Source organism: Onychomys torridus, chromosome 6 (genome assembly GCF_903995425.1).
Source record: "Onychomys torridus chromosome 6, mOncTor1.1, whole genome shotgun sequence".
NCBI classification, from domain to species: domain Eukaryota; kingdom Metazoa; phylum Chordata; class Mammalia; order Rodentia; family Cricetidae; genus Onychomys; species Onychomys torridus.
This window is the reverse complement of record NC_050448.1, coordinates 56,782,842-56,807,795: the sequence shown is the minus strand read 5'-3', so window position 1 is coordinate 56,807,795 and position 24,954 is coordinate 56,782,842. Positions and strand designations below refer to the sequence as shown.

At 41.2% G+C, this 24,954-nt stretch overlaps 3 protein-coding genes across 4 annotated transcripts in view; 2 read left to right on the top strand and 1 right to left on the bottom strand.

The window, feature by feature from the left end:
• Rxfp1 (relaxin family peptide receptor 1) overlaps nucleotides 1-15,330 on the top strand; it is a 132,838-nt gene extending 117,508 nt beyond the window's left edge. For both annotated transcript variants that reach the window (XM_036190591.1, XM_036190592.1), the window contains 3 exons: nucleotides 2,007-2,417; nucleotides 11,132-11,350; nucleotides 14,456-15,330. In XM_036190591.1, the coding sequence (XP_036046484.1) occupies nucleotides 2,007-2,417; nucleotides 11,132-11,350; nucleotides 14,456-14,757 (932 nt within the window). In that variant the 3' untranslated portion in view covers nucleotides 14,758-15,330. The remainder of the gene's footprint in view (nucleotides 1-2,006; nucleotides 2,418-11,131; nucleotides 11,351-14,455) is intronic.
• Nucleotides 15,331-21,196: 5,866 nt separating this feature from the next.
• Nucleotides 21,197-24,051, bottom strand: C6H4orf46 (chromosome 6 C4orf46 homolog). The gene is made up of 2 exons (XM_036190831.1): nucleotides 23,645-24,051; nucleotides 21,197-22,162 (listed from the first exon to the last, which is right to left on the bottom strand). Exons 1-2 carry the CDS (start codon nucleotides 23,819-23,821, stop codon nucleotides 22,007-22,009), a joined length of 333 nt encoding a protein of 110 aa, XP_036046724.1. The 5' UTR covers nucleotides 23,822-24,051; the 3' UTR covers nucleotides 21,197-22,006.
• Nucleotides 24,052-24,205: 154 nt separating this feature from the next.
• Etfdh (electron transfer flavoprotein dehydrogenase) overlaps nucleotides 24,206-24,954 on the top strand; it is a 28,360-nt gene continuing 27,611 nt past the window's right edge. The window contains exon 1 of the mRNA XM_036189454.1: nucleotides 24,206-24,501. Coding sequence (XP_036045347.1) covers nucleotides 24,468-24,501 — 34 coding nt within the window. The 5' untranslated portion in view covers nucleotides 24,206-24,467. The remainder of the gene's footprint in view (nucleotides 24,502-24,954) is intronic.

Below are 24,954 nucleotides of genomic sequence, written 5' to 3'. Positions count from 1 at the left end.
TACTGAACGTTGACTTTACCACTCAAAGTGTTTCTGGTCTCTGGGCTGCTAAAATAGTTTTCACTCAAAGCTTAAATATATAAAGAGGGAAATGTTTCCAGGTAGTGTTAGTTTTTTTTTAAGTTTTCAAAATGGGATTGTAAATTATGTAAATGAGGATTACAAAGAAAAAAAAATTTTTTTTAAATCAGACTTCAGGATGTCCCAAAGCCGAGTATGTATTTGTAGCCCCTCACCAAGTAAAGCAGCCCCACACACAATGTCCACCATTGCATGAGTGGCCACATGCGCTATTCCAGACACTGTTCAAAGCCTGAGTCCAATTTGTTTTCATTGCAAGCTCTGCTATGTGAGAGACAGAACCCAACGAAATGTTTACAACTTTGTACGGTTAGCTAAAAAATTCTGAGTCAAGTTTAATTTCCCTACTGAAGGTGAGAGAATAACTACATTGTTTAAAAATTAGAGTCAATGCTCACAAGAGAAAAATTAGTATACTCCAATGACATCTCACTGGGTATATTAACCACATTTCAGGGCAGGCCCCATGCAGGAGTAGCTGGCCAACACAAAGCAAACTCAGTGGTCTTTTGTAGACCTTTGTCCCATATTGCTTTGTTTTGGCTTTTTTTTGGTCTTATTGTTCTTTTGCTCATGTATTTCGGGTTGCTTTTTGTTTAAAACAATAGAAAAAAGGGGGGTGTAGAGTTGGGAGAAAGGGGAGTTAGGATCTGAGAGCAGTTGGGGGAAGGGAAAGCATGATTAGAATTTATTGTATAAAAAATTCAATTAAAAAAGGCATTTCAAAAAAATTAGAATCAGCCTTATGATTTCTACAAGATGTGATTTTAAGGACTTAGAAGAAATATTTAAACAATAAAATCTCAGTTTTTGCTTGAAAAGGAAATAATGCTAGAGCACATTATATATATTTATGAAAATGTCATAATGACCAAAATACCTTGAAATTCTCAAAGAATTAATTAAAACATTAGTACAATAAAAAGAAAATACATAATGAAAATCATCATTTTATGTAATAAATACACACTAATTGAAAGAACATTTAAAAGGCAAAAATGCTAAGAAGTGTACACACTGAGTGCTAATTAATTTTGAACAGAAGAATCTCAAAAGAGACAGAAAAACATATGTGGAAGAGAGAGTCAAGAACAAGCATACTGCTTAGGTGAGCTCAGATCACCAGCCCTCCTAAACTGTGTTGGCTGCAAAGCTATTCATAATTACGTCTATCTCCTAAGTTTGTAGACTTCAAAACTCGCAGCCATTTTCCTATCAACAAAACTTCCGGAGTAGTGTCTCCAAGTTTTGGGTGGTACTCTTAGCTTGCTGAGCTGGGAGAACTTCAGTGGGAGAGCTGAACCAAATGATGCCCTCCTTCTAAGCCCCTGAATGTACAGCCTAACAGATTTGATTTTATTTTGGTTTGTTTTATAATTGCCAAGTGATGAGGCTAGATGAGACCAAAACAAAGAGGATCTCCAGTCTCACAGACTGGCACTGTAAGGAAGACAGAGAGAGAAGTATACAATTCACTACAGTCTCCTCTTTTTAGTGTTTTTTATTTTATTTTAATTTTTAAGTATGTGGATGTGTGTTCATGCATATGTGTGAGTTTCCAAGGAGGCCAGAGGTATCTGATTCCCTGGAGTTGGATTGCTGTAAGTTCATTGACATATATGCTGGGAGTCAAACTCAGGTCATCTGCAGGAGCAGTACCCACTCCTGACTGTGGTAACAAAGAGAATGGATTAGTGGGTCCTCATGCAAGTGGGGGATTTGCTTGGTACTGGCGGTTGAAGCCAGGGCGTCATTCATGCTAAGCAAGCACTCTGTTGCCAAGACACATAACCAACCTATGAATTCTTAAGAGAATAAAATATGTCCCCTCTTAATATAGAAGGAATTGGGTCATTTAAACTGTTTTGTGTGAAGATGAGCATACTTTGTGTCTCTCTGAACCTGTAAACTTTGGACTCTTGTAGGTGCTGACTGCCTAATGGGAGTATATTTATTTGTGATCGGGGCCTTTGACCTCAAGTTTCGGGGAGAGTACAACAAACATGCACAGCCGTGGATGGAGAGTGTTCATTGTCAGCTGATGGGGTCTTTGGCCATTCTGTCCACAGAAGTATCTGTTTTACTTCTAACATTTCTAACGTTGGAGAAATACATCTGCATTGTGTATCCTTTTCGGTGTTTAAGACCTCGAAAAGGCAGAACAATCACCGTTCTGATTTTCATTTGGATTATTGGATTCATAGTGGCTTTTGCTCCACTCGGCAATAAGGAATTTTTTAAAGACTATTATGGCACCAATGGAGTATGCTTTCCTCTTCATTCAGAAGACTCGGGAAGTACTGGAGCCCAGATTTATTCCGTGGTGATTTTTCTTGGTAAGAAACGATACGTTGCCAACCTTTGTGTATTCCAACTCTGTCAGTCACAGTAGGAAACTCATTTATGCCTTCTATTGTTTACAAACTTTTGTCCTTCTAACCTGTGGCTGCAGAGATGAATGTAATCAGAATGCTCAAGGAGAATTCTTTTCCCTCAAATGACATTTTTGTCATATAAATTCCAATCTGATACATTCAGTAAAGAAGAGTAAATGATTATATTTCACATACTTACCCCAATAATATAAACATAAAGATATTTACTATTGTTTCTATTCCTATGTACAGGCATACATAACTTTGGCTTTAGCATATACGTGAAACCATTCTAAAGCAAAAAATGAAAATATTTTCAAAGTTCAGCACAAGGTTTTTAGAATATGAGAAGATATTAATATTAGAGAGCAAATGATCCATAATACTTGTCAAATTTATTTAATATGCTAAATTAAAATTAAACATATCATTTTCCATTACTTCAACGGTATTTCTGAGTCAGAAGAATTGATGACTTCTGTGTACTCTAGTAATTCTGAAAAGCAGAAAAAAAGACTATATTAAAAGTTAGGCATAAAGGTATACATTTGGGGTTTTGGTGGTGGTGGTATCTTTTATTTTTTAATAAAAATAGATATTTTATGTAATATATTCTGATTATGGTGTCTCCTCCTCCAGCTTCTCTTCCCTCCCTACCCATGCAAACCCAAACCCTTTCTTGCTCTTTCCTTAGAAAACAGACATCAAATACTAATAATAACATTGACTAAAAACAAACCTGAATAGGAGAAAATAAACAAGTGAAGAGAAAAAAAGCCAAAGAAAACGCACACACCTTTAATCCCAGCACTCAGGAGGAGGGGATCTCTGAGTATTCACACAAAGAGAAATCCCATAAAAACACAAATCTAGAAACCATAATATAAATAAGCAAAAAACCTATAAAGCAAAAAATTTTTAAAAGCCCAGATAAAGTATTGTAAGACCAAAATAAACTAATAAAAAATTAAAACTCCAAAAGATACCATTAAGTTCGTTTTGTAGTGGCCATCTACTGCTGGACATGGAGCTTGGCCTTAAGTGTGGTTTGTAACCTCAGTGAGACTTGGTTGGAAAAATTTTTTTCTTTGAGAGCAGTTATCATTGGAAATAGCTTCTGGTTTAGGGATGGGGCCTTGTGTCCACTTCCCTCTCAGCACTGGGACCCCATCTGACTTAGACCAGTGTGGGCCCTGTACATGCTGTCACTGTCTCTGTGAGTTAATACCTATGCAGCCCTGTTGTGTCTAGAAAGCCCTGTTTCCTTGAGTGTCTTCCATCCCCACTGGCTATTACAATCTTCCCACCTCCACTTCCACAGTTTCCTGTGTCCCAACGAAATAAATCTGATGAAGACATACGTTCACAGCTCTCTCATTCTCTGCATGCTATCCAGTTGTGAGTCTCTGTATTTGTTCCCATCTACTGCAAGAAGCAGCTTCTCTGGTGATGGCTGAGCAAGACCCTGGTCTATGAATATAATAGAATGTCACTAGGAGATGTTTTATTGCTACAGTCCTTTAATAGCAGTATTTGGTTTTCCCATAAGTCTCTGGCCTATGTGGTCTCAGGTCCTTGGCCACCCGAGCACTATTGGGTGCAGGTTCCATCTCACAGAGTTGGCCTCTAATCATATAATCATTGGTCACTCTAGCAATGTTTGTGCCATTATTGCACCAGAGTATCTTGCAGACAGGTCACTATCGTAAGGTTTGTAGCTTGATTGGTGTTTACTTTTCTCCTCTGGTAGTGTGCAAAGTGACTTCTGGTACCACAAACACTAACCAGTAGGAGGTGATGGCTCTAGGTAGGCACCAGCAAGATTTCTCTGTGTTCAAGGAGATATGTAAGTGCAGTCTTCAGTGACAGGGCCTTCCCATCAGTTTGTGGACAGCAACCAAATACCCTTGGCAATAGCCTGGGTTGTTGAGGCTTTCCGGAGCTCCTTTGACCAACAACTCAACTAGATGTAACCGGTTCTTGGCACTGGAGGTTTCATCTGGTAGTGAGAGATGTCCAGTTGGGGTTTTCTCTCCCCCATTATTTGGTGAGTCCATTTAGATTTCCTTCATATATGTATGTGTTTTTAAAATCTTCCACTGTAGTGGATTTCCATATGACGCCACAACTGGCCCTTAGTTTTAGCTGTCCCTCCCTATATTCTCCCTCACCCTTTCCTCTTTGCTCCTCCCCTAGCTCCTCCCCCATTGGACCCTCCCATTCTTGTTCCCACCCACACCTGTCAGTCAGTAACTATCTCCTTCCTCTTCAGAGGGAGATTCTCCGTTTCCCCCAGTACCTTACTCTATAAAAACCCTCTGTGGACCTCTCGAGCACTCTGCCTATTCCTGTTCTCATGTGGTCTTCATTTATCATGGTCTATTATTCCTCATTCTCCCTTTCTGTTCTTGATCCAGCTGAGATCTCCTGCTCCCCTAAGCTTTCTTTCCCTCAAATCTTGCCCTTCATTACTCCCACTGTCGTCCAGGTTGTTCACGTAGATCTCATCCATTTCTCTGTCATCGGGTGATCCTTGGGTCTTTCCTAGGGTCCCGTTTTCTAGGTATCCTCCCTGGAGTTGTGTAGCTGTCTAGTCATCTTTGTTTTACATCTAGTATCCTCCTATGAGTGAGTACATACCGTGTTTGTCCTTCTGAGTCTGGGTTACCTCACTCAAGATGATTTTTTCTAGATCCATCCATTTGCCTGCAAACCTCATGATGTCATTGTTTTTCTCTGCTGAGTAGTACTCCATTGTGTATATGTACCATATTTTCTTTATCCATTCTTCAGTTGAAGGGCATCTAGGTTGTTTCCAGGTTCTGGCTATTACAAACAAAGCTGATACGAACATAGCTGAGCAAATGCCCTTGTGGTATGATTGAGCATTCCTTGGGTATATGCCCAAGAGTGCTATAGCTAGGTCTTGGGGGAGATGGATTCCCAATTTTCTAAGGAAGCGCCATATTGATTTCTGAAGTGGCTGTACAAGCTTGCATTCCCACCAGCAGTGGAGGAGAGTTCCCCTTGCTCCACATCCTCTCCAGCATAAGCTGTCTTCTGTGCTTTTGATCTTAGCCATTCGAGAGGTCCCCAGAAACCCACAGTGATATATTCTCTGTAGTCTGCTGGCAATGGTCTAGAGAAAGCCTGATCTGACCGAGTCTGGTGATCAGATGGCCAAATACCCTAACAGTCGTCTTGGATCTCTCATCCAATAACTGATGGAAGTGGATGCAGAGATCCTCAGCCAGGCCCCAGGTGGAGCTCCAGGTGTCCAACTGTCGAGAAAGAGGAGGGTCTGCAAGAGCGTGAATTGTTGAATCCAAGATTGCAAAAGGCACAGGGACAAATAGCCAGGCGAATGGAAGCACATGAATTGTGAACCAAAGGCTGTGGAGACCCCAGCTGGATCAGGCCCTCTGGATAAGTGAGACAGTTGAATGGCTTGATCTGTTTGGGAGGCACCCAGTCTGTGGGACCAGGATCTGTCCTTAGTGCATGAGCTGGCTGTTTGAAACCTTGGGCTTACACAGGGACACTTTGCTCAGTCGGGAAGTGGGTGACAGGACCTGCCTGTACTGAATCCACCAGGTTTAAATGAATCCCCAGGGGTGCCTTGATCCTGGAGGACATGGGAATGGAGGGGAGGGGCTGGGGGAAAGGTGGGGGTAGGAGCAGGAGGGGGGAGGACAGGGGAACCCATGGCTGATGTATAAAATTTAAAACACATAATAATTATTATAATAATAATAATAATAATAATAGTAATAATAATAATAAAAGAATAAACAGAAAAAAAAAACCTCTGTGACTATATGGGCTGTAGCCTGCTGATCAAGAACTTAACAGCTAACATTCCATATAAGTGAATACATACCATATTTATCTTTCTGTCTTGGATACCTCACTCAGAATGATTTTTTTTTCTAACTCCATTTACCTGAGAATTTCATGAACTTGAAGAGTTTTTTTAATATCTCAGTAATATTCAGTTACATAAATGTATCACATTGTCTTTATGCACTCATCTGTTGGTGGACATTTAGGCTGCTTCTAATTTCTGGCTTTTATGAGTACAGCGGCACTGACATGGCTGAGAAAGTGTCTCTGTGGTGGTAGAGTCCTTTGAGTATATGCACAAGAATGGTATAGCTGGATCTTGACACAGACCTATTCATAGCATCCTGAGGGACTGCCATACCAATTTCCATAGTGGCTGTACAAGTTTGCATTCCCACCAGCAGTAGATAAATGTTCCTCTTATCCCACATCCTTGCCAGCATCAGTTGTCATTTGTTTTATTGATCTTGGTATTCCAACTGGTCTAAGATTAAATGTGAAAGGAGTTTTGATTTGCCTTTCCCTGATGACTAAGGATGGTGAACATTCTTCTAAATGTTTCTGAACCATTTGTGTTTCCTCTTTTGAAAACTGTCTTTTTAGATCTCTACCACACTTTTAATTGGGTTATTTTCTTGATGTCCAGTTTTTTTTTTTCTTTTTAGTTCTTTACATATTTTAGATATTGGGTATGTCATTGGTCAAAATCTTTTCCCGTTCTGTGGCCTGCTGTTTTGTCTGAATGATGGTGTCCTTTGCCATACAGAAGCTTGTCAGTTTCATGAGGTCCCATTTAATTGTTGTTCAAGGTGTCTGTGAAAAAAGTCTCTTCCTATGATAAAGAATATTTCCCACTTTCTCTTCTATCAGACTCAGGATATTTGCCTTTATGTTGAGTCTTTGATCCCCTTAAACTTGAGTTTTGTGCAAGGTGATAAGTATGGATCTATTTGAAGTCTTCTACATGCAGACATCCAGTTAGACCAGCACCATTTGTTGAAGATGCTCTCTTTCTTTCAGTGTGTATTTCTGACTTCTTTATCAAAAATCAGGAATCCATGGGTGTGTGGAATTATGCCTGGATCTTAAATTTGATTCCATTGATCAACATGTCTGTTTTTATGCCAATACTACACTGTTTTTATTACTATAGCTCTGTAGTAATATTTCTATTACTCAATTAATTACTCAAGTATGATCCCAGTTTGAGATCAAGGATGATGATATCTCCAGCAGTTCTCTTATCATTCAGGATTGTTTTAGGTGTCTGGGATTTTCTGTGTTTCCACATGAAGCTGAAAATAGTCCTTTCAATTTCTATGAAGACTAGTGTTGTAATTTTGATGAGGATTGCATTGAATCTATAGATTTCTTTAGGTAGGATGGCCATTTTCACTATATTAATCCTACCAGTTAATGAGCATGTGCAATCTTTCCATTGTTTGATATCTTCAATTTCTTTCTTCAATGTCTTAAAGTTTTTATTACAAAAGTCTTCCGCATGCTTCATTAGAGTTACTCCAAGATATTTTATTTTGAGACTGTTGTGAAAGGTGTTGTTCCACTGATTTCTTTCCCAGTCCATTTGTCATTTGAGTACAGGGAGACTACTGATGTTTGTGAGTTGTTTGTATCCTGCTACATTGCTGAAAGTGTTTATCAGCTATAGAAGATTACTGATGGAGTCTTTGGTTCATTTACGTATACAATCATATCATCTGCAAATAAAAATGTCTTGACTTCTTCCCTTCCTGTTTGTATTCCCTTGATCTCCTTTGGTTGTTTTACTGTTTTAGATAAGACTTCAAGTACTATATTGAATGAGTATGGAGAGAGAAGAGTGGACTTGTTCCTGTCTTCTTCCTGATTGTAGTGGAAATACTTTCAGTTTCTCTCTATTTATGCTGATGTTGGCTTTGGGCTTGCTGTAAATTGCCTTTATTATGCTGATGTATGTCTCTCCAGGACTTTTATCTTAAAGGTGTGCTGGATTTTGTAAACGGCCTTTTCTGTATCTAATGAGGTAATCGTGTGGGCTTTGTCTTTCGGTCTGTTTATATAGTAGATTCCATTAATTTATTTGCATGTGTTGAAGCATTCCTGAATATCCAAGTATGTGGTCAATTTTGGAGAAAGTTCCATCAGTTGCTGAGAAGAAGGATTATTCTTTTGTGTTTGGGTAAAGTGTTCTGTAAATATATGCTGGGTCCATTTGATTTATGGCATAATGTAGCTCCAGCATTTCTCTGGTTAGTTTTTGTTGGGATGTCCTATCTATTGGTGAGAGTAGGGTACAAATAGCATTGTATAAAGGTCAAGACGTGATATTAGCTGGCACTGTATAAAGGTCAAGACATGATATTAGCTGTAATAGTGTTTTCTTTTATGAACTTTTTATGCATAGATGTTTAGAATGGCAATGTCCTCTTGGTGGATTTTTTCCTTTGATGAGAATATAATGTCCTTCTCTATCTCTTCTGATTAGCTTTGGTTTAAAGTCTATTTTGTGAGATATTAAAATGGCTATACCAGCTTAATTTGGGGGTCTATTTGCTTGGAATATCTTTTTCCATCCTTTACCTTGAGGTGATATCTATCCTTGATATTAAGATGTGTTTGTTGGAGGCAGCAGAATGTTGGATTCTGTTTTTTGATCCAGTTAGTCTGCATCTTTTTATTGAGGGAATTGAGACCATTGATGTTGAAAGCTGTCAATGAACAGTGTTTGTTCATTTCTGTTACTTTGTTGTTGTGGTGCGGGGTTTTCCCCTTCTTTTGATTTGCTGGTCTCGGATCATTTATTCCTTATGTTTTCTTAGGAGTGGTTAACCTCTTCAGGTGTTTTCTTCTAGTGCCTTCCCTAGAGGTGTATTTGTAGATAAATAAATTTGGTTTTATTGTGGAGTGTTTTTCTTTTTTTAATCTTTTTTTAAAAAATTATTTATATTTTATGTATGAGTGTTCTGCATGTATACCTTCATGGCAGAAGGGGGCATCAGATTCCTACTATAGATGCTTTTGAGCCACCATGTGGTTGCTGGGAATTGAACTCAGGTCCTCTGGAAGAGCAGCCTCTTAACCGCTGAGCCATCTCTCAGTGTTCTTCTTCATCCATTGTTATTGGAAGTTTTGCTGGGTATTATAATCTGGGATGGCATCTATGGTCATCTATTGAGTTTGTAAAACATCCATCTATGCCCTTCTGGCTTCTAGAATTCCCACTGTCTCATATGCCTTTATACGTTTACTTGGTCTTTTTTCCTCCCAGATTTTAACATTCTTTCTTTGTTCTGTTTAGTGTTTTGATTATGTGTAGTAGGGGATTTCTTTTCAGTTCAGTTGGTTCTGTCTGTTTGGTGTTCTGTATGCTTCTTGTACCTTGATAGGCCCTTCCCTCTTAAGGCTAAGGAAATTTCCTTCTGTGATTTTGTTGAAGACATTTTCTGGGCCTTTGAGGTGGGTTTCTTCTCCTTCTATTCCTATTATTCAAAGATTTGGTCTTTTCATGGTGTACCAGATTTCCTGGATGTTTTGTGACTGAATTTTTTAGATTCAACATTTTCTATGATTGAGGCATCCATTTCTTTTACCCTGTCTTCAATGCCCTAAATTTCCTCTTCCATCTCTTGTACTCTGTTGGAGAGGCTTGCTCCTGAGGTTTTTGTTTGACTTCCTAAATTTTTAATTTCCAGTTTTCCCTCAGTTTGACTTTTCTTTAGTGATTCTATTTCTACTTTCATGTCTAGAACCATTTTTATCATTTCATTCCACTGTTTGTTTATGTTTTCTCATATTTTATTAATAGAATTATTCATATCCTCTTTGATATGAGCATATTCATAATAGATATTTTGAAATCCTTGTTTTGTGCTAAAACTCCATGGCTTTTTCAGGGCCTACTGGAGTAGGGCTCCTGGGTTCTGGTGGAGACATATTGTCTTGGCTATTATTGATTGTGTTTTTAGCACTGGCATCCAGGCATCTGGGTTTGGGATGATTATGATTCTAAATGTTGATATCAGGTCTTGTCTTTAATGGGTGAGTATTTCAGTCCTCGGTTTCTGTTGTCCTCTCTGGGTCTTAGGAGAGTATGGTGGGTATATGGGTTACCCGGTGGGGAGTGCTTTGGAGTCCCTGCCAGCTGTGGGTCACGGGAAGTCCCAGGTTCAATGTATTCCTAGGTATTGGGAGCTGACATGAAGGAATGGGGACAGGCTGTCAGGAAGGTGGGGTGAAAGTGTCTGCAGCGGGGAGGAAAGCTGGGTCTGCTGCAAGGTTTGATGGAGTTTCCAGAGTGGAATCACAGAGGGAGGACAGGCCCTTGCAGGTGGTCTGCTGCAGAGCTGGAGATGAGACTGGGGGGTTGGAATTGAAGGACAGAAAGGAGAGTGAAGATTGCCTCCCTGATTCTCAGTGGCCAGCATGTCCCCAGGTAGAGAGTGCCTCTGGGCATTGGCGGCTGACACAAACAGATGGGATGAGGGAGGAAGGCTGGGTCCAGAGGTGCAGCAGAGTCCCTGGGGAATGGAGGGAGCCCCATGATTGGCCTGAGAGAGTGATGGCAATGAGACCATGAAACTGGAACTGGAAGTCAGGAAGATCTGGTACACATTTGTAATCTGAGGCAAGAGGACTGGAAGTTGATGTCCAGCCTAGGCTACCTAGTCAAGCTGAAGGCTAGTCTGAACTTCCCAGTAAGACCTTGTCACAATGTGAATAAATAAATATTGATGGGCTCTGTGGTCTTATTAGTAAGGTCTAAGGCATGTTTTATCTGTTTTTCCTAAAAGAATGCTAACACACACTAACAATGTTCTTCACGCTCTAAACAGGCATTAACCTGGTGGCGTTCATCATCATTGTGTTCTCCTATGGAAGCATGTTTTACAGTGTTCATCAGAGCACTGTAACAGCCACTGAAATACATAAGCAGGTGAAGAGGGAGATGGTCCTCGCCAAGCGCTTCTTCTTCATCGTGTTTACTGATGCACTATGCTGGATCCCCATTTTTATTCTGAAATTTCTTTCACTGCTTCAGGTGGAAATACCAGGTACATGCTTTTCCTAGAAAAAAGAGATCTGTGCAGTGTTATTCTAAGAAAGACAACTTACGCTCTCAACACTGACTCATTTCAAAAATTACTAGAGTAATGTGGACTCTGGCTCCATCATCAAGGAAATACTTCCTGATAGGAACTGTTCTCAGTTCTTTCTGTAAATGCTAAGTGCCACAAAAAGCAAAGTACAACGACCAAAATAAATGACAGGCAGTGCTGAAATTGGTTGCCTGCTTAAGAGGACCAGGAAGAAAAACAAGATGAAGTAGTTGTCAAATCATGAATTCATTGTTTTTGGAACGTAAGAAATGTTCCTCCCCACAGTACATATGATAGAGACCACTGCACCAGAGTGTGTCATAATAGAAAACAACACAGAGTTTTAAAATAATGTCCATCGCATGCATCACAGTGGAGAGAAAATATGAATATGAACACGTTGGTAAGGTGGAGAAATTTGACACTGTGCATTGATAGCAGGATTTGAACACAGTGTAGCTACAGTGGGAAAGTGTGTCAGCAACTGCAAAATACAGAATTGCCATACAATCCAGCCATTCCACTTCTGGATAAACATCCAAGAAAACTGAAAGCCAAAGCTAAAACAGATATCTGCACACCTGCGTTCAGAGCAATACTAGTCACAACAGCCAAAAGGCAGCAGCAGCAGTGTCCACAGATACATGGGTGCCTCAAAAGTACGCATGGATCATTATTCAGGTTTATAGAGAAAAGAAGTTTTCAAAATTATTTTTACATTTATTTATTGTGTGTGTGTGTGTATGTATATGCACACACACCTGCATTATGACACACATGTGGAAGTCAGGGGACAACCTGTTGGAGCCAATTCTCCCCCTTCACCATGAGTATCCTGGGCATCAAACTCAGGTTGTCAGGCTTGGTGGCAAGAACCTTTACTCACTGAGCCTTCTCATCATCCCTTAGAAGGAAATTCTGGCACATGCTACTTTATACATGAGTCTTGGAGGTGTTGTGTTGAGTAAATAACCCTGACACAAAAGGTGGATGTGTTTTATGATTCATCTTACATAAGACTCCTGGAAGAGTCAAACTCATAAACAGAACATAGGGGCTGGGAAGGGGAGAAGGGGAGGGATGATGGGAAGATGAGAACACCCTGGGACTGGCAGTGGTGAGGGATGCTCAACATTGTAGATGTACTTAGTGCCACAGAACTGTACATGTGAAAAAAGGCAAAAGTACAAATTTTATGTCATGCATATTTTATCACAAAAAGTATGCAAGTATCGCCTGCTGACTGCATAGGCAGTGCAGCATACATTCACATTTTTACACTTATATATGCATAGTTTAGTTTTGTTTGATCCTACAGGTGCTGATAGCAGAATCTGACAAGTTAGCAGACTAAGAGAGAGAACAGCATCAACTACATCGGAACAGAAAGCTGAGTATTTGGTAGTTCTATGCAAAACTGATTTTTAAGATAGGTTTAGAGAGTTGTAGGGATGCTCTGCTCAACAGTAAGAGCATTTGCTGCTCTCCAGGGCACAGGAGTTCAGTTCCCAGTGCCCACATAGAGAGGCCCAACCCCTAGGTTTCTGACATCTCTTCTGTCCTCCTTGGGTCCCCCCATATATGGTATATACACTGACAGAACATACATAAGTTAAAATTAATCTTCAACAAAAGACGAATTTGGGCTGGAGAGATGGCTCAGCGGTTAAGAGCACTGGCTGTTCTTCCAGAGGTCTTGAGTTCAATTCCCAGCAACCACGTGTTGGCTCACAACCATCTGTAATGAGATCTGGTGCCCTCTTCTGGCTGGCAGGCAGAACACTGTCTACAAAATAAATAAATGAATCTTTAAAAAAAAAAAAAAACAAATTTAGTCAAATATATTTGGGGATTTTGTTTTTATTTTGCTTTACTTTAGGTTTGGGGGTTGTCTGTTTGTACTAGGGATTGAACCTAGGGTCTCATAATACTAGGCAAGTACTCTACCACTGACTTATATCCCTATCCCTTTTCCCCTACTTTTTACTTTGAGGCACGGTCTTGTTAAGTTGCCTCATTCATGCTATAGGTCAGAATGGCCATGTAATTGAAAACCTCTTGTCTCAGCCCTTTATTAGTTGGGCTTTTAGGCCTGTGCCACTAGCTACTCAAAGACATTTCACTGAAATAAATATTTGGTTTAAAGCCTAAACACGTTGCGGGCTGGGGAGATAGCTCAGTTTATAAGGTACTTGCCACACAAGCAGGAGTTTAGGTTCCCCAGAAACTACGTAAAAAGCAAAGTGTGCAGTAGTACATCCGTAATCCCAGTGCTGGGAGGAGGCAAAGATAAGGGAATCCCCAGAGTTCACTGGCCAGCCGGCTTAGCCTATTAGGCGAGTTCATGGAGAGGTCCTATCTCAAAAAACAATGTGGAGAGCAGTGGAACAGACACCTGACATTGACCTCTGGCCTCCACATGCGTGAGCACATAGGTGCACATATACTTGCATGTAACACACACACACACACACACACACACACACACACACACACACACACACACTGTCTGTGTGTGCAAGCCCTAAAATGTGTGCCTATTTTAAAAATACAATCAATAGGCCTGGGAACAGCTGGGCACTTGCCAAGCATGTACAAAGCACTAGGTTCAATCCCTAGCAGTGCCACAAAGGAATACAGGAGAAAGCCACATAAATAGCAAAAAGGAGATTCATTCAAGATAAATCTACATATTCTGAGAAATACTGCATGTACTTCCTATTCATTAAGACATTTGTCAAGGGGGATATATGCTAAACGACATGGTTTTCCTTTAAATGGATTCATAATGATATGTCATGACTTTGTGTAAATACTCCCAACAGTGTCCTTTCGTTGGCACGCTGAAGTATTCAGGTGAAACCTCTCACAAAGGGCCCCATGCCTTCACAGCACTGGCCTTCCTTTAAACACTGACACTACAGAAAGACATCGTGAAAGTACCAGAGACTTGGTGTTTAATTATGTCACATCAAAGAAAAGGGCGGCCAAAGACAGGAGATACAAGAGATGCCTTAAACCATCTATTAACACTCAGATTTTTCATTTTTTCTCTTCCAGAAACTATTACCTCTTGGGTGGTGATTTTTATTCTACCTATCAACAGTGCTTTGAACCCAATTATCTATACATTGACCACCAGACCGTTCAAGGAAATGATCCATCAACTCTGGTACAACTACAGACAAAGAAGGTCTGTTGACAGAAAAGGGACTCAGAGGGCATATGCTCCATCATTCATCTGGGTGGAAATGTGGCCCTTGCAAGAGATGCCCACTGAGTTCATGAAGCCAGCCATTTTCACAGACCCCTGTGATCTGTCACTGGTCTCTCAGTCATCTAGACTCAACTCTTATTCATAACTGGCTCTGTCTGGAAACCATTTATTCTCAGAGAATACTGTGAAGTTCTTCTAGAGGGATTTGCTGGTATGAAGTAAATACCACAAAATGTGTAACTTATGGTTAAGACAAGTTCACTTAGAGTGACACAAGGTGGGGAAAGGTGGCTGGTGTTCATACAAAGAGAAGTAACTATCCTGACAACGTGTGCATGTATTGTAATACAAATTTGCATAGGAGATGAAGGGAAATCTATTTCTAGCATGCATTTATGCACACTGCATGGAGGTAAAGTGCTGGACACGCACAATATAAAGCCGTTTTAATCTATATATTGTGTTTAATTACTAACAACACAAATTCTACCCACAGCTCCCAGATTTCTCTATTGTGCATATGAGCAAACATAAGACCCATACACATTTTAAAGTTAAGGTCTAAAGTTTTAGAATTCTCAAAGATAACAGCCTCAAATATAAGGTGTGGAGCCAGTGAGATGCTCAGTGGTTAAAATTCGTTACTATACAAGCATGCTGGCCTGAGCTCAATATCTGGAATGAACAGACTCTGGAAAACTGTTCTCTGACCTCCACTTATGTGACATGGCATGTGTGTGTACACATGCACATCATACACACACACACACACACACACACACACACACACACACACACATGTTTTAAAATATGGTTGTATGCAAAACAGAAACATTGTGTTTAAAGAATCCTCTGTGTTGTTCTTTGAGTCTCCACACTTGAGAGTCAATGCAACGTATTTATTAAAAGGAAGCTTTGCTGTCAGGTGTGGTGGACAAATCTGTAGTCTGAACATTAGAGAGGAAGAAGCAGAAGGAGCACAAGTTCAAGGCCAGCCTCAACAACCTAGAAAGACCCTGCCTCTAATGTGCAAAAGTAAAGCTTAGGGTATGGTTCAATTGCTAAAGTGCTTTCTTCACACACATGGGGACCTGAGTTTGAATTCCTGGAACGCACATCAAAAGAAAGGTGTGGTAGGGCATGCCTGTAATCCTAGTGCTGTGGAGGCAGAGAATGGAGGATCCCCAAGGCTTGATGACCAGATATTGGGAAGATACCCATCACCAGCCTCTGACTTCCATACACATATGCTCACCCATATATACATACATGCATACACAGCAGACACACACGAAGATAAAGGAGGTAGGCAAGCTTTGTTATACACTCAGAACCAGCATTTTTTGTCACTCCTACCCAGTTTTCTCTTGGTTTTGCTTTAAGTGAGTGCCATCATGTGGAAACAAAACAGGATGGTAGGTAGGAATATTGCAAAAGGGTAAGCCAAAAAAGGGAGAATGAGAGTGTTTAAATCATTGAAATCCAATTCAGAGTTGAGAAACAAACCTTTGTGTTTCAACCAACTGATTGTTTAAAAGGGTGACAAGATACATGTAATCTAACCAAATTAAATCAAGAGGTTATGAACAACTCATATCCACAACCAGCAAACAAAACTTTAAAGAAAAGCTAACACCATTGCTCCTCCAACTGTTCCGCAGATGGAAAGTGAGGGAACACTGGCAAACTCACTCTATGAACCCAGCACAGCCCTGAACAAAACCAGAGAAGAGCACAACATAAGAATAAAAACTAGGGCTGGAGAGATGGCTCAGTGGTTAAGAGTACTGGTTGCTCTTCCAGGGGTCCTAAGTTCAATTCCCAGCAACCACATGGTGGCTCAAACCATCCGTAATGAGATCTGGTGCCCTCTTCTGGCCTGCAAACATACATGTAGGCAGAACACTGTATACATAATAATAATTAATAAATAAATAAATAAATAAATAAATAAATAAATAAATAAATAGTCATCAATTTCCTGGCAAACATAGGTGTAAAGATTCTCATTAAGCACCTGCAAATCAAAGTCAAGAACAGATGGGGGAAAAAATCACACGCCATGAGCAAGTTTGTCTCGTGCAGGGATGTAAGTTTGTTGGTTCAATACACACAAATCAATAAATCTGATACAAAAGTAGAAGAGGACAGGTCTCATATGATTATTTCAAGACACACACACACACACACACACACACACACAAAGACCCTTGACAAATTCAACATCCCTCATGATAAAAGATCTAAAGAAACCAAGACTAGATGGGACAACAAAGGTTATATCAAACAGAGCTAGAGCTGACTGAGTGGGGCGGGAATGAAGGCCTCTCCTCTAAAGCAGGGAATGAGGTAAGAGTACCTGTTGGGGACCCTGAAAGTGTCCCGGGTGGCAGGAAAGCCATCTGCCTGAAGTGAAGAATGGAACTCAAGTCAGCACCAATTTTGCAGGCGCTGGGCCAAAACTTCCAGAGTCTGACCTTGTTGTTATTTTCCCTTACACATTTAAGCACCATAAAACACTGGAAAGAGGTCTGCATGTGACGATTATCATAACAAAGCTGAGGCATAGCTACCTAGAGACTCCCTAGCAAAGTAGGAAAGCACCTGTGACCCTTACAATGAGTTCTATTGACTGGGGCCTAAGGGGGAGGATCTGGGATAAGCCTAAGGATAGATTCTTATTGGTGGAGGATGCAAAGTCCACGGACCTCTTTCATAAGGATGGGTTCTAGTCCCTGAGACAAAGCTCAAGATTGGAGCCTAAACAATGCTCAGGATTTGGGGGAATTCAGGAAGACTGGCTTCATAGAATAGCAACAATACCACCAAGTTGTCAAGACAACATCCTCTCCAGCCTTCTGCGTGACCAAGCGTCAGTCATTTTCTTCCTTTGAAGAAAATAGGCTCATGTGTTTAACAGTTCTGGTTCCTCCAATGCTTTCTTTAAGCTGTGCTTCCTACAAGTGTCCACTTACACAATTCCTATTCAATATACTGCTCAAAGTCTTAGCTTGAGAGAGTATAAAAAGAAACAAAATGGACACAAATATGACAGGGAGAAATTAATATATTCTTATTGTAAACAACCCACACCTACATTTAAAAGCCCCTAAAGATTCCACCAGAAAGCTCCTAGATGTCAATGTTTTCTGTATAGTGTTCCTAAAAATAGAACTACCATGTGACTTAATCAATTCATAGGTGTATACCCAAAGTACTCTGTGTTAATATACCACAGAAATACGTCCATATTTATTGTTAATACTGTTCACAGAAAAAAGGAGGGGAAAAAAAAGAAAAGAGTCTAGATGTTCATTGAAAGAAAAGGAATTTACATATTTACAAAAAATTCAGTAGCCTTCCTATATACCTATAAGAAACTTCATTTGAATTGAAGCAAGTTCATTGTGGGTATATAGAAATACTACTAGTTTTGTGTTTGTTTTTCATTCTATTTCTTAACACGGAAATCTCCAGTTATATTCGTTTTTCTGAAAATGTCATTTTCTTTCTCTTGATGACTAAATAAAGTTCCGTTGTGAATATGTTAAATGTTATTATTTTCCAGACTCAACAGGCAAATAGTGTATTTTCTCTCATATGAGTGAGTGTGTGTGTGTGTGTAAGCATGCACATGTATGTGAAATGAAACTACAAAAGGAACCATGGCAGGGAAGAAATACTGAGTAAGGGACAGGGAAGGGAGTTGGGGAAGAGGGTAGGATTTGTGTGCCAACAAAGGTTGGCAGTGTGGGGAGAAATGAAAACAGTGTACATATGTATGAAAATACCATCTAAACTCATTACATTAACATGTAAAAATAACTTTCAAAATTCTTAGAAAAAAACACAGGGATAATTCTTTGAAATTCTGTGATGGATTTTTTTCCTTTTTTTTTTTTTTTTTTTTTTGGGGGGGGGGGGGGGGGGTTGAATAGGGCTTTTCTGTGTAGTTTTGATGCCTGTCCTGGATCTCACTCTGTAGACCAGGCTGGACTTGAACTCACAGAGATCTGCCTTCCGAGTGCTGGGATTAAAGGCGTGTGCCACCACCACCCTGCTTGTGATGGATTCTTAGTGATGCAAAAATGTGAACACCAAAGGGGGAAAATGGCTTCATCCAAGTTCCAACCTTTGGGCATCGAGGAGATGAACCCAGTGGAGAGAAGGCTGAATGAACCCTTGCTTCTTTTCCAGAGGACCCAAATTTCACTCCAGGGACTCCTATTGGTCAGCTCACAACCATCTGCAACTCTCAGGCTTCCTTGGACACTGCACTCATGTGAACAAACCTACACCCAGAAACACACACACACAATAACAACCACTGTGGGAAAATTTGGCCTGTTGAACCAACTATCTGGGCACCCGTGGCACTACCAAACATGAGGAGAAGACAAGGACAAACCTGAACTTTAACATCTCTGGAAGCCTCTGGGCAGCAAGGTGTAGTACAAACAAACATTAATAATCTCATCTCAGGCTGGAGAGATGGCTCAGAGGTTAAGAGTTCAATTCCCAGCAACCACATGGTGGCTCACAACCATCTCTAATGAGATCTGGCGCCCTCTTCAGTATACATATAAATAAATAAATCTTTAAAAAAAAATAATAATCTCATCTCATAGGATATTGAGGGTTTTAAGATTTCTGAGTAAGAGTGTTCACCTTCTGTGTGTGTGTGGACCACATTCATTGCTAGTGCCTAATGAGGCCAGAAGAGGGTGTTAAGTCATCTGGAACCAGAGCCACCATGAGGGTGCTAGGAACTAAATCTGCATCCTCTGCAAGAGCAGGAAGTATTCTTAACCACTGAGTCATCTCTCCAAGCCCTGGGAAATTGTTTTAATTGTTTTAATCTCGGCTTCCATTTCCTGCTCTATGAACAGATATCACTTTCCTTGGAGCTGATGGGTTTCTATAAAATAATGTTCCAAAGTTCTAACACAGTGCCTGATACATGGCTCACTTCCCATCAATGAGAATACTAAAATTTCCTCTGAAGTTTGTAATGAGCTACTTGCCAAGTCAAGAAGTATCTTAGGTCTTTTAGAAAATGATTCTCAAGCTTCCTCACCACAAAAAAAAAAAAAAAAAAAAAAGCAGAAAAATACGTGAAAGGGGATAATTTTTAATCCCAGCACTTGCGAAGTAGAGACACAATAGGAATTCAAGGTCACTTTTGGCTATCATTTTAAGACCTTGACTCAAAAAACAAAATACATAAGTATGATATCTTAGTTAGGGTTTCTATTGCTGTGACGAAACACCATGTCCAAAAAGCAGGCTGGGGAGGAAAGGGTTTATTTGGCTTACACTTCCATATCACTGTTCATTATTGAAGGAAATCAGGACAGGAACTCAAACAGGGCAGAAACCTGATGCAGAGGGCATGGAGGGGTGCTGCTTACTGGCTTCCTCAGCCTGCTCTCCTATAGAACCCAGTACCACCAGCCCAGGGATGACACCACCCACAATGTGCTAGGTCCTCCCTCATCAATTGCTAATTCAGAAAATGCCTTACAGCTGGATCTTATGGAGGCATTTTCTCAATGGAGGTTCCCTCCTTTCAGGTTGACATAAGACTAGCCAGCATACAAAAAATATAAAAACACACGTTGAGAGTCTAAGGAGTGCTTACTTAGCACACACAAGGCCCTGGGCTCAGTCCTCAGCATGATTTGGGGCAGCAGGGAATACAAATCAACAATTATTTAAAACCATATAATCACAAATTAACAGACAAATGACCACTTCTAAAGCAGTGGCTGTGGAGAGAAACAAGGGGATGGGTGTAAGAGGTGGCAAAGCAAAGTTCCAGTGAGTCTAACATTTGAGGGGGGACAGGTAATTAAAAAAGATTTAAAAAATTAAATATAAACATTAACTCTGCACAGTAGGAATACACGGGAATTATTTAAATGATTCACCTTTTTCTGTATGGTTGAACTACCTCATACAGTCTTAAATAATGACCAAAGAAACAGAAATTAACTTGTAATACATTTATTTTTATACATTTTTAAATTGCAATTTTCAGAATATATATGCATTTCTCTCATACAGAAATAAGAATCTCTTTGGTACAGAAATCACACCATACATGTTGTGTGATCTTAAAAAAAATCATTAACTATGACTATGTCAAAACTAGTCTTTGCCCATCCGTTTGTCCCCATCACAGCTCCACTGTGAGACTTTATAGAGTTCTGTTCACATCAACATATCTACACAGACATCACATCAAAGATACTTAAAGGTCGTATGTATCAAGGTAGTACATGGCTTGATAACAGATGGCACAAATTACATAAAATACAATACAGGTCAACTAGAACTCTAGCAATAAGGTCAACTGATATGAAACCCATTGAAACAGTGAAATGTGACACACTGGAAACTAACTGCACAGCCCCAATACTAGCATACAGCCATAAATTTGGTAAGGTATTTCAAAGGTAGCAATCAGACATATAGAACATTAACAATAAGAGATATTAACTATGAAAGCAGCTTACTATAAAAATAAATAGACAAAAGTAAATATTTTATACAAGTTTTCATTCTATGAAGTAAAAGCTTTTTAAAAATGGGATCACAGAACAGGAAAAATATTTTTTAAAAGTCTTCATCAAAATTCAAAACGCTGTACTGGGTATAGTACTGGGTATGGTGTTGCACACGAGTGGTCCTGCCATCAAAGAGGCTAAGACAGAAACGTGGGATTCACAGCGAGACTTTCTCAAGACAGAAAAGAAAACCCAAATTCCCAAAAAAAATCGAATATTTTTCCTTCAAGTCAATGAAGTTTAGATTCATACCGTTTTCTTAGAGAAACAATTAGTCTTCATCCTAGAAAACAGGAAGCAAATGTAGTTTCTAATTATTCTTATCAAGTCTTATCCACAGGCACTGAGTGTTGTGTGACATGGCTTCGGGTACTGGAGCTAAGTAAATAAAGCGCCATCACCGGTTTCGGAGTAGGTGAACTTCCTTTGGAGCTGGCTGGACCCACCACCTGAAGTCTCTATCAAGGGCCTTAGGGGATGAACCAAGCTCAACTCCCAAATCAGCACTTCTGGCATCTTCTTAAAAAACAAATAATGATCTGATTAGTTGCACTGAGGCACTAATATAGTCAATTATTGACTGATGGAATTAGCTTTCATAAGGAGTCTACAAAAATTTAGAGGGCAAAAAGTATTCAAGGTAAACACTGTGGCAACAGAGCAATTAAACAAACAAAAAACCTTCAGTATTCTGCTTTCTCAAAAGTCAAGAATACCAAGAAAAATTTCATTCTCAGTATAAATGTCTGGAGACAAGCAGTCCCATAAATGCTGTCCATGTGCAAATATCTTACGTGTGAGTCATTAACCGACCACATCTGCAAGTCAGTTGTCGGGTTTCAAAGACTCATAGCCTTCTTTCAGGAGGTCCCGCCACGTTTTAAGGAACCGTGCATTTTCCGTACATTTCAGGGCAAGCTCTTCCACTTGAGCTGAAACTGCGGATGTGGCTTCAAGAAGTTTAGTTAATGAAAATGCCGCCTGCAATTTAAAGAAAGAAAAGTCAAAGGAGTGTGGTACTTAGGGAAAGAACCCAGGGCCTCCACCACTGAGCTACACCCTGAACCCCACATAGGCTTATTTTTTTAAATTCTCATCTAACTTCATAGTCTAGAAATAGCTTAAAACCTCCAATCAAATGAATACTGCTTCTTTCTTGAACCCAAAGCCTCAGAGCACAGTAGGCATACAGCTCCACACCTCTGAGCTACATTTTTTTTTTATTATGTAACTTGAGGAAACACTTCTGCCACAAAAATACTCGTTACATATGACACATGACAACTCGTTATTTTTAACGGAAAACACACCCAACTCTCATGTACTTCCCCAAGGCAACCTGGAAACCCCTTGACTAAAAGCGACACAGTCATCTAAAGGACTTCCTCATAAGCCACTTTTGCTGATAACAAGAGTTAAAAAAAAAAAAAAAAAAAAAGTAACAAAAGCACTGTTCACTAGTTTTACCTCTGAACTTTTTTTTGGAACTACAAAAAAAAAAAAAAAAAAAAAAAAAAAAGTGAAATCCAAAGAACTGATACTCTGACAGAACATCTAAAATCTAAAATCTCTCTCCCTCTTCTCTCTCTCTCTCTCTCTCTCTCTCTCTCTCTCGCGCGCGCGCGCGCGCGACACACACACAGAACTCTGAAAAACTCACTTTTAAATCAAATGTTTTCTCCACCAAAGATATGAAACAGCACTTTTTTGGGTATGACATCAGTACTTAGTAACCAGTATTGTTTTGGAAAAAAAATAAAACAACCCTGGACCAGCACTTCAGTCATCTCTTTAAAAACAAACAAACAGAAAGAAAAAAAAAAACTGCAAACAAATAAAGCCAACAAAAAACGTGTCGCTCAGTTCCCAGTTTCCAATCTTCACAGGGCTGTCATGCCACGGTGCTCTCCCAGGAAGGTGACCCGCTACATACTTCACTCTGCTCTTCCTCTCCAGAGTCCCTAGAAAGTGAAAACTGACACCCTCCAACCCCCTCCGTGGTACGTGTGCTGAGGTCAGGTGGTGATTTCTGGGAATTCCAGCTTGAACAAAAAGTTGACAAAATTTTTGCATTGCAGGAATCAGTGAAGCGTCCTGTCTAATCCATTAGTGAAACCCACGATCTCCGCGGCCGGCTGGGATTAGCCCTGGTCTAAGCAAATCCAACACAGAACAAGCCTGAGGCACACAACAGCATCACCAGCTGGCCCTGGGCTGGTGGCCAACCAGAGGAGCAAGCTCAAGTCCCTCGGAAAGTACCAAGGCTCTGGCACAAAGTACTCGGAGAGATGCGAGGAGGCGGAGAGCGGATCCCGGTTGCGGGGATGCGGACGATCGCAGCAAGAGGGGAAGGGGGAAAGGTGCGGGCAGAGAGAGCAGAGGCTAGCCCTCAACTCCCTGGCCAAGCGTGGCAGGCAGGAGCACCCTAGCTGCAAGCAGCGACCCGGACCCGGCGACACTCACGTCTCCGATCTGCAGCTCCACTTGCTCCAAGGGGTCCACCGTTGGGTCGTCGCTTCGGCTTGGACTCCGCCAGCCCAAACTCACTGGCATGCTGAGGGACGACGAAGAGGCGCCTGAAGACGGAGACGAGGGAGGCGGCGGCGGCGGCGAAGCCCGAAACTCCTCTGGGTCAGCCATGGGGCTGGGCCGGGGGGCGCCCGACAGACCAAGCAACCGAACCCACACCAACTGCCTTTCAACAGCTCGCGCCCAAAAGCCCACAGGCTCCGCCTCCTCCCACAGGGGTCCCGCCCCATCTTCTCGTAGGTCTCCGCCCGGGACCGCAAGGACTTTTCATTTTTCCAGACAGCCAATCAGATGTCAAGCCAGTCGTCACCCCGTTCCTGCGCACATCTCCGGTGGGCACAGAGAACGCTGGAGATGGACACTACAACTCCCAGAATGCCGAGCGAATCCTCCCGGCTACGCTCTCAATGCGCATGCGCATAGCGGGGGCGGGGCTTGGGGGCCTCTTCCGCACACTGGGTTCCGGGCTGAGGAGGATGGCTGGGAAATGCAGTCTTCTGCCTTTCTCTTGCTGGTACGTGACTCAGAAACCTTATTGGCCGTCGCGTCCTCGGTGGCGCCGGCGCAAAGCAGAAGAGGGGCGGGTACGACGCGAAGCAAGGGCGGTCGACACAGCCAAGAGGCTGACTTCAGAGGGGCAATCAGGGCTTCTTGGCAGGTGATGGCGCCCCCGGTGGTCTAGAAGTCCAACGCCCTCGGCAAGCCATAGACGGGCCTTCCTCCGCTGTCTTTGTCAAGTCTCCCGGCTACTTTGAACATGTTGGTGCGCCTAGCCAAGCTGTCCTGCCCTGGTGAGAAAGAACTGGTGGGGACAGATGGAGCAAGGTGGCTAAGTTGGGGCAAAATAGACTGGGCCAACCTGGGGTAACTGCAGGCACCTCTCTCCTTGTCTGTTTTCTTAGGCTAAACGAGGGCTCGGGTCAGTGCTGCCAGCGCCTGGTGGTGGACCCTGGCTCCCCGTCCTTGAAGTTGCCCCACTTGGCAGAATTAACATCTAGGTGAAAGGTCATGAGCGGAGGAAAATTGTCAACACTGCCCCCTCGGTGGAGGCTCCCCAAATCCCGATCCTAATCTTTATCCCAAGGCTCAGGTATTATCTGCTGCCTTATTAGGAATGGGAAAGAAAGAAAGAAAAACTTGTGTGGGATTTCTCCTTGGCTCTGACCTGGCTTTCATCTTTGTAGCCATTCTAGTTCACGAAGTCTGAGTTGTCATAACGTGTTAAGTCATGTGCTGCCCGGGTC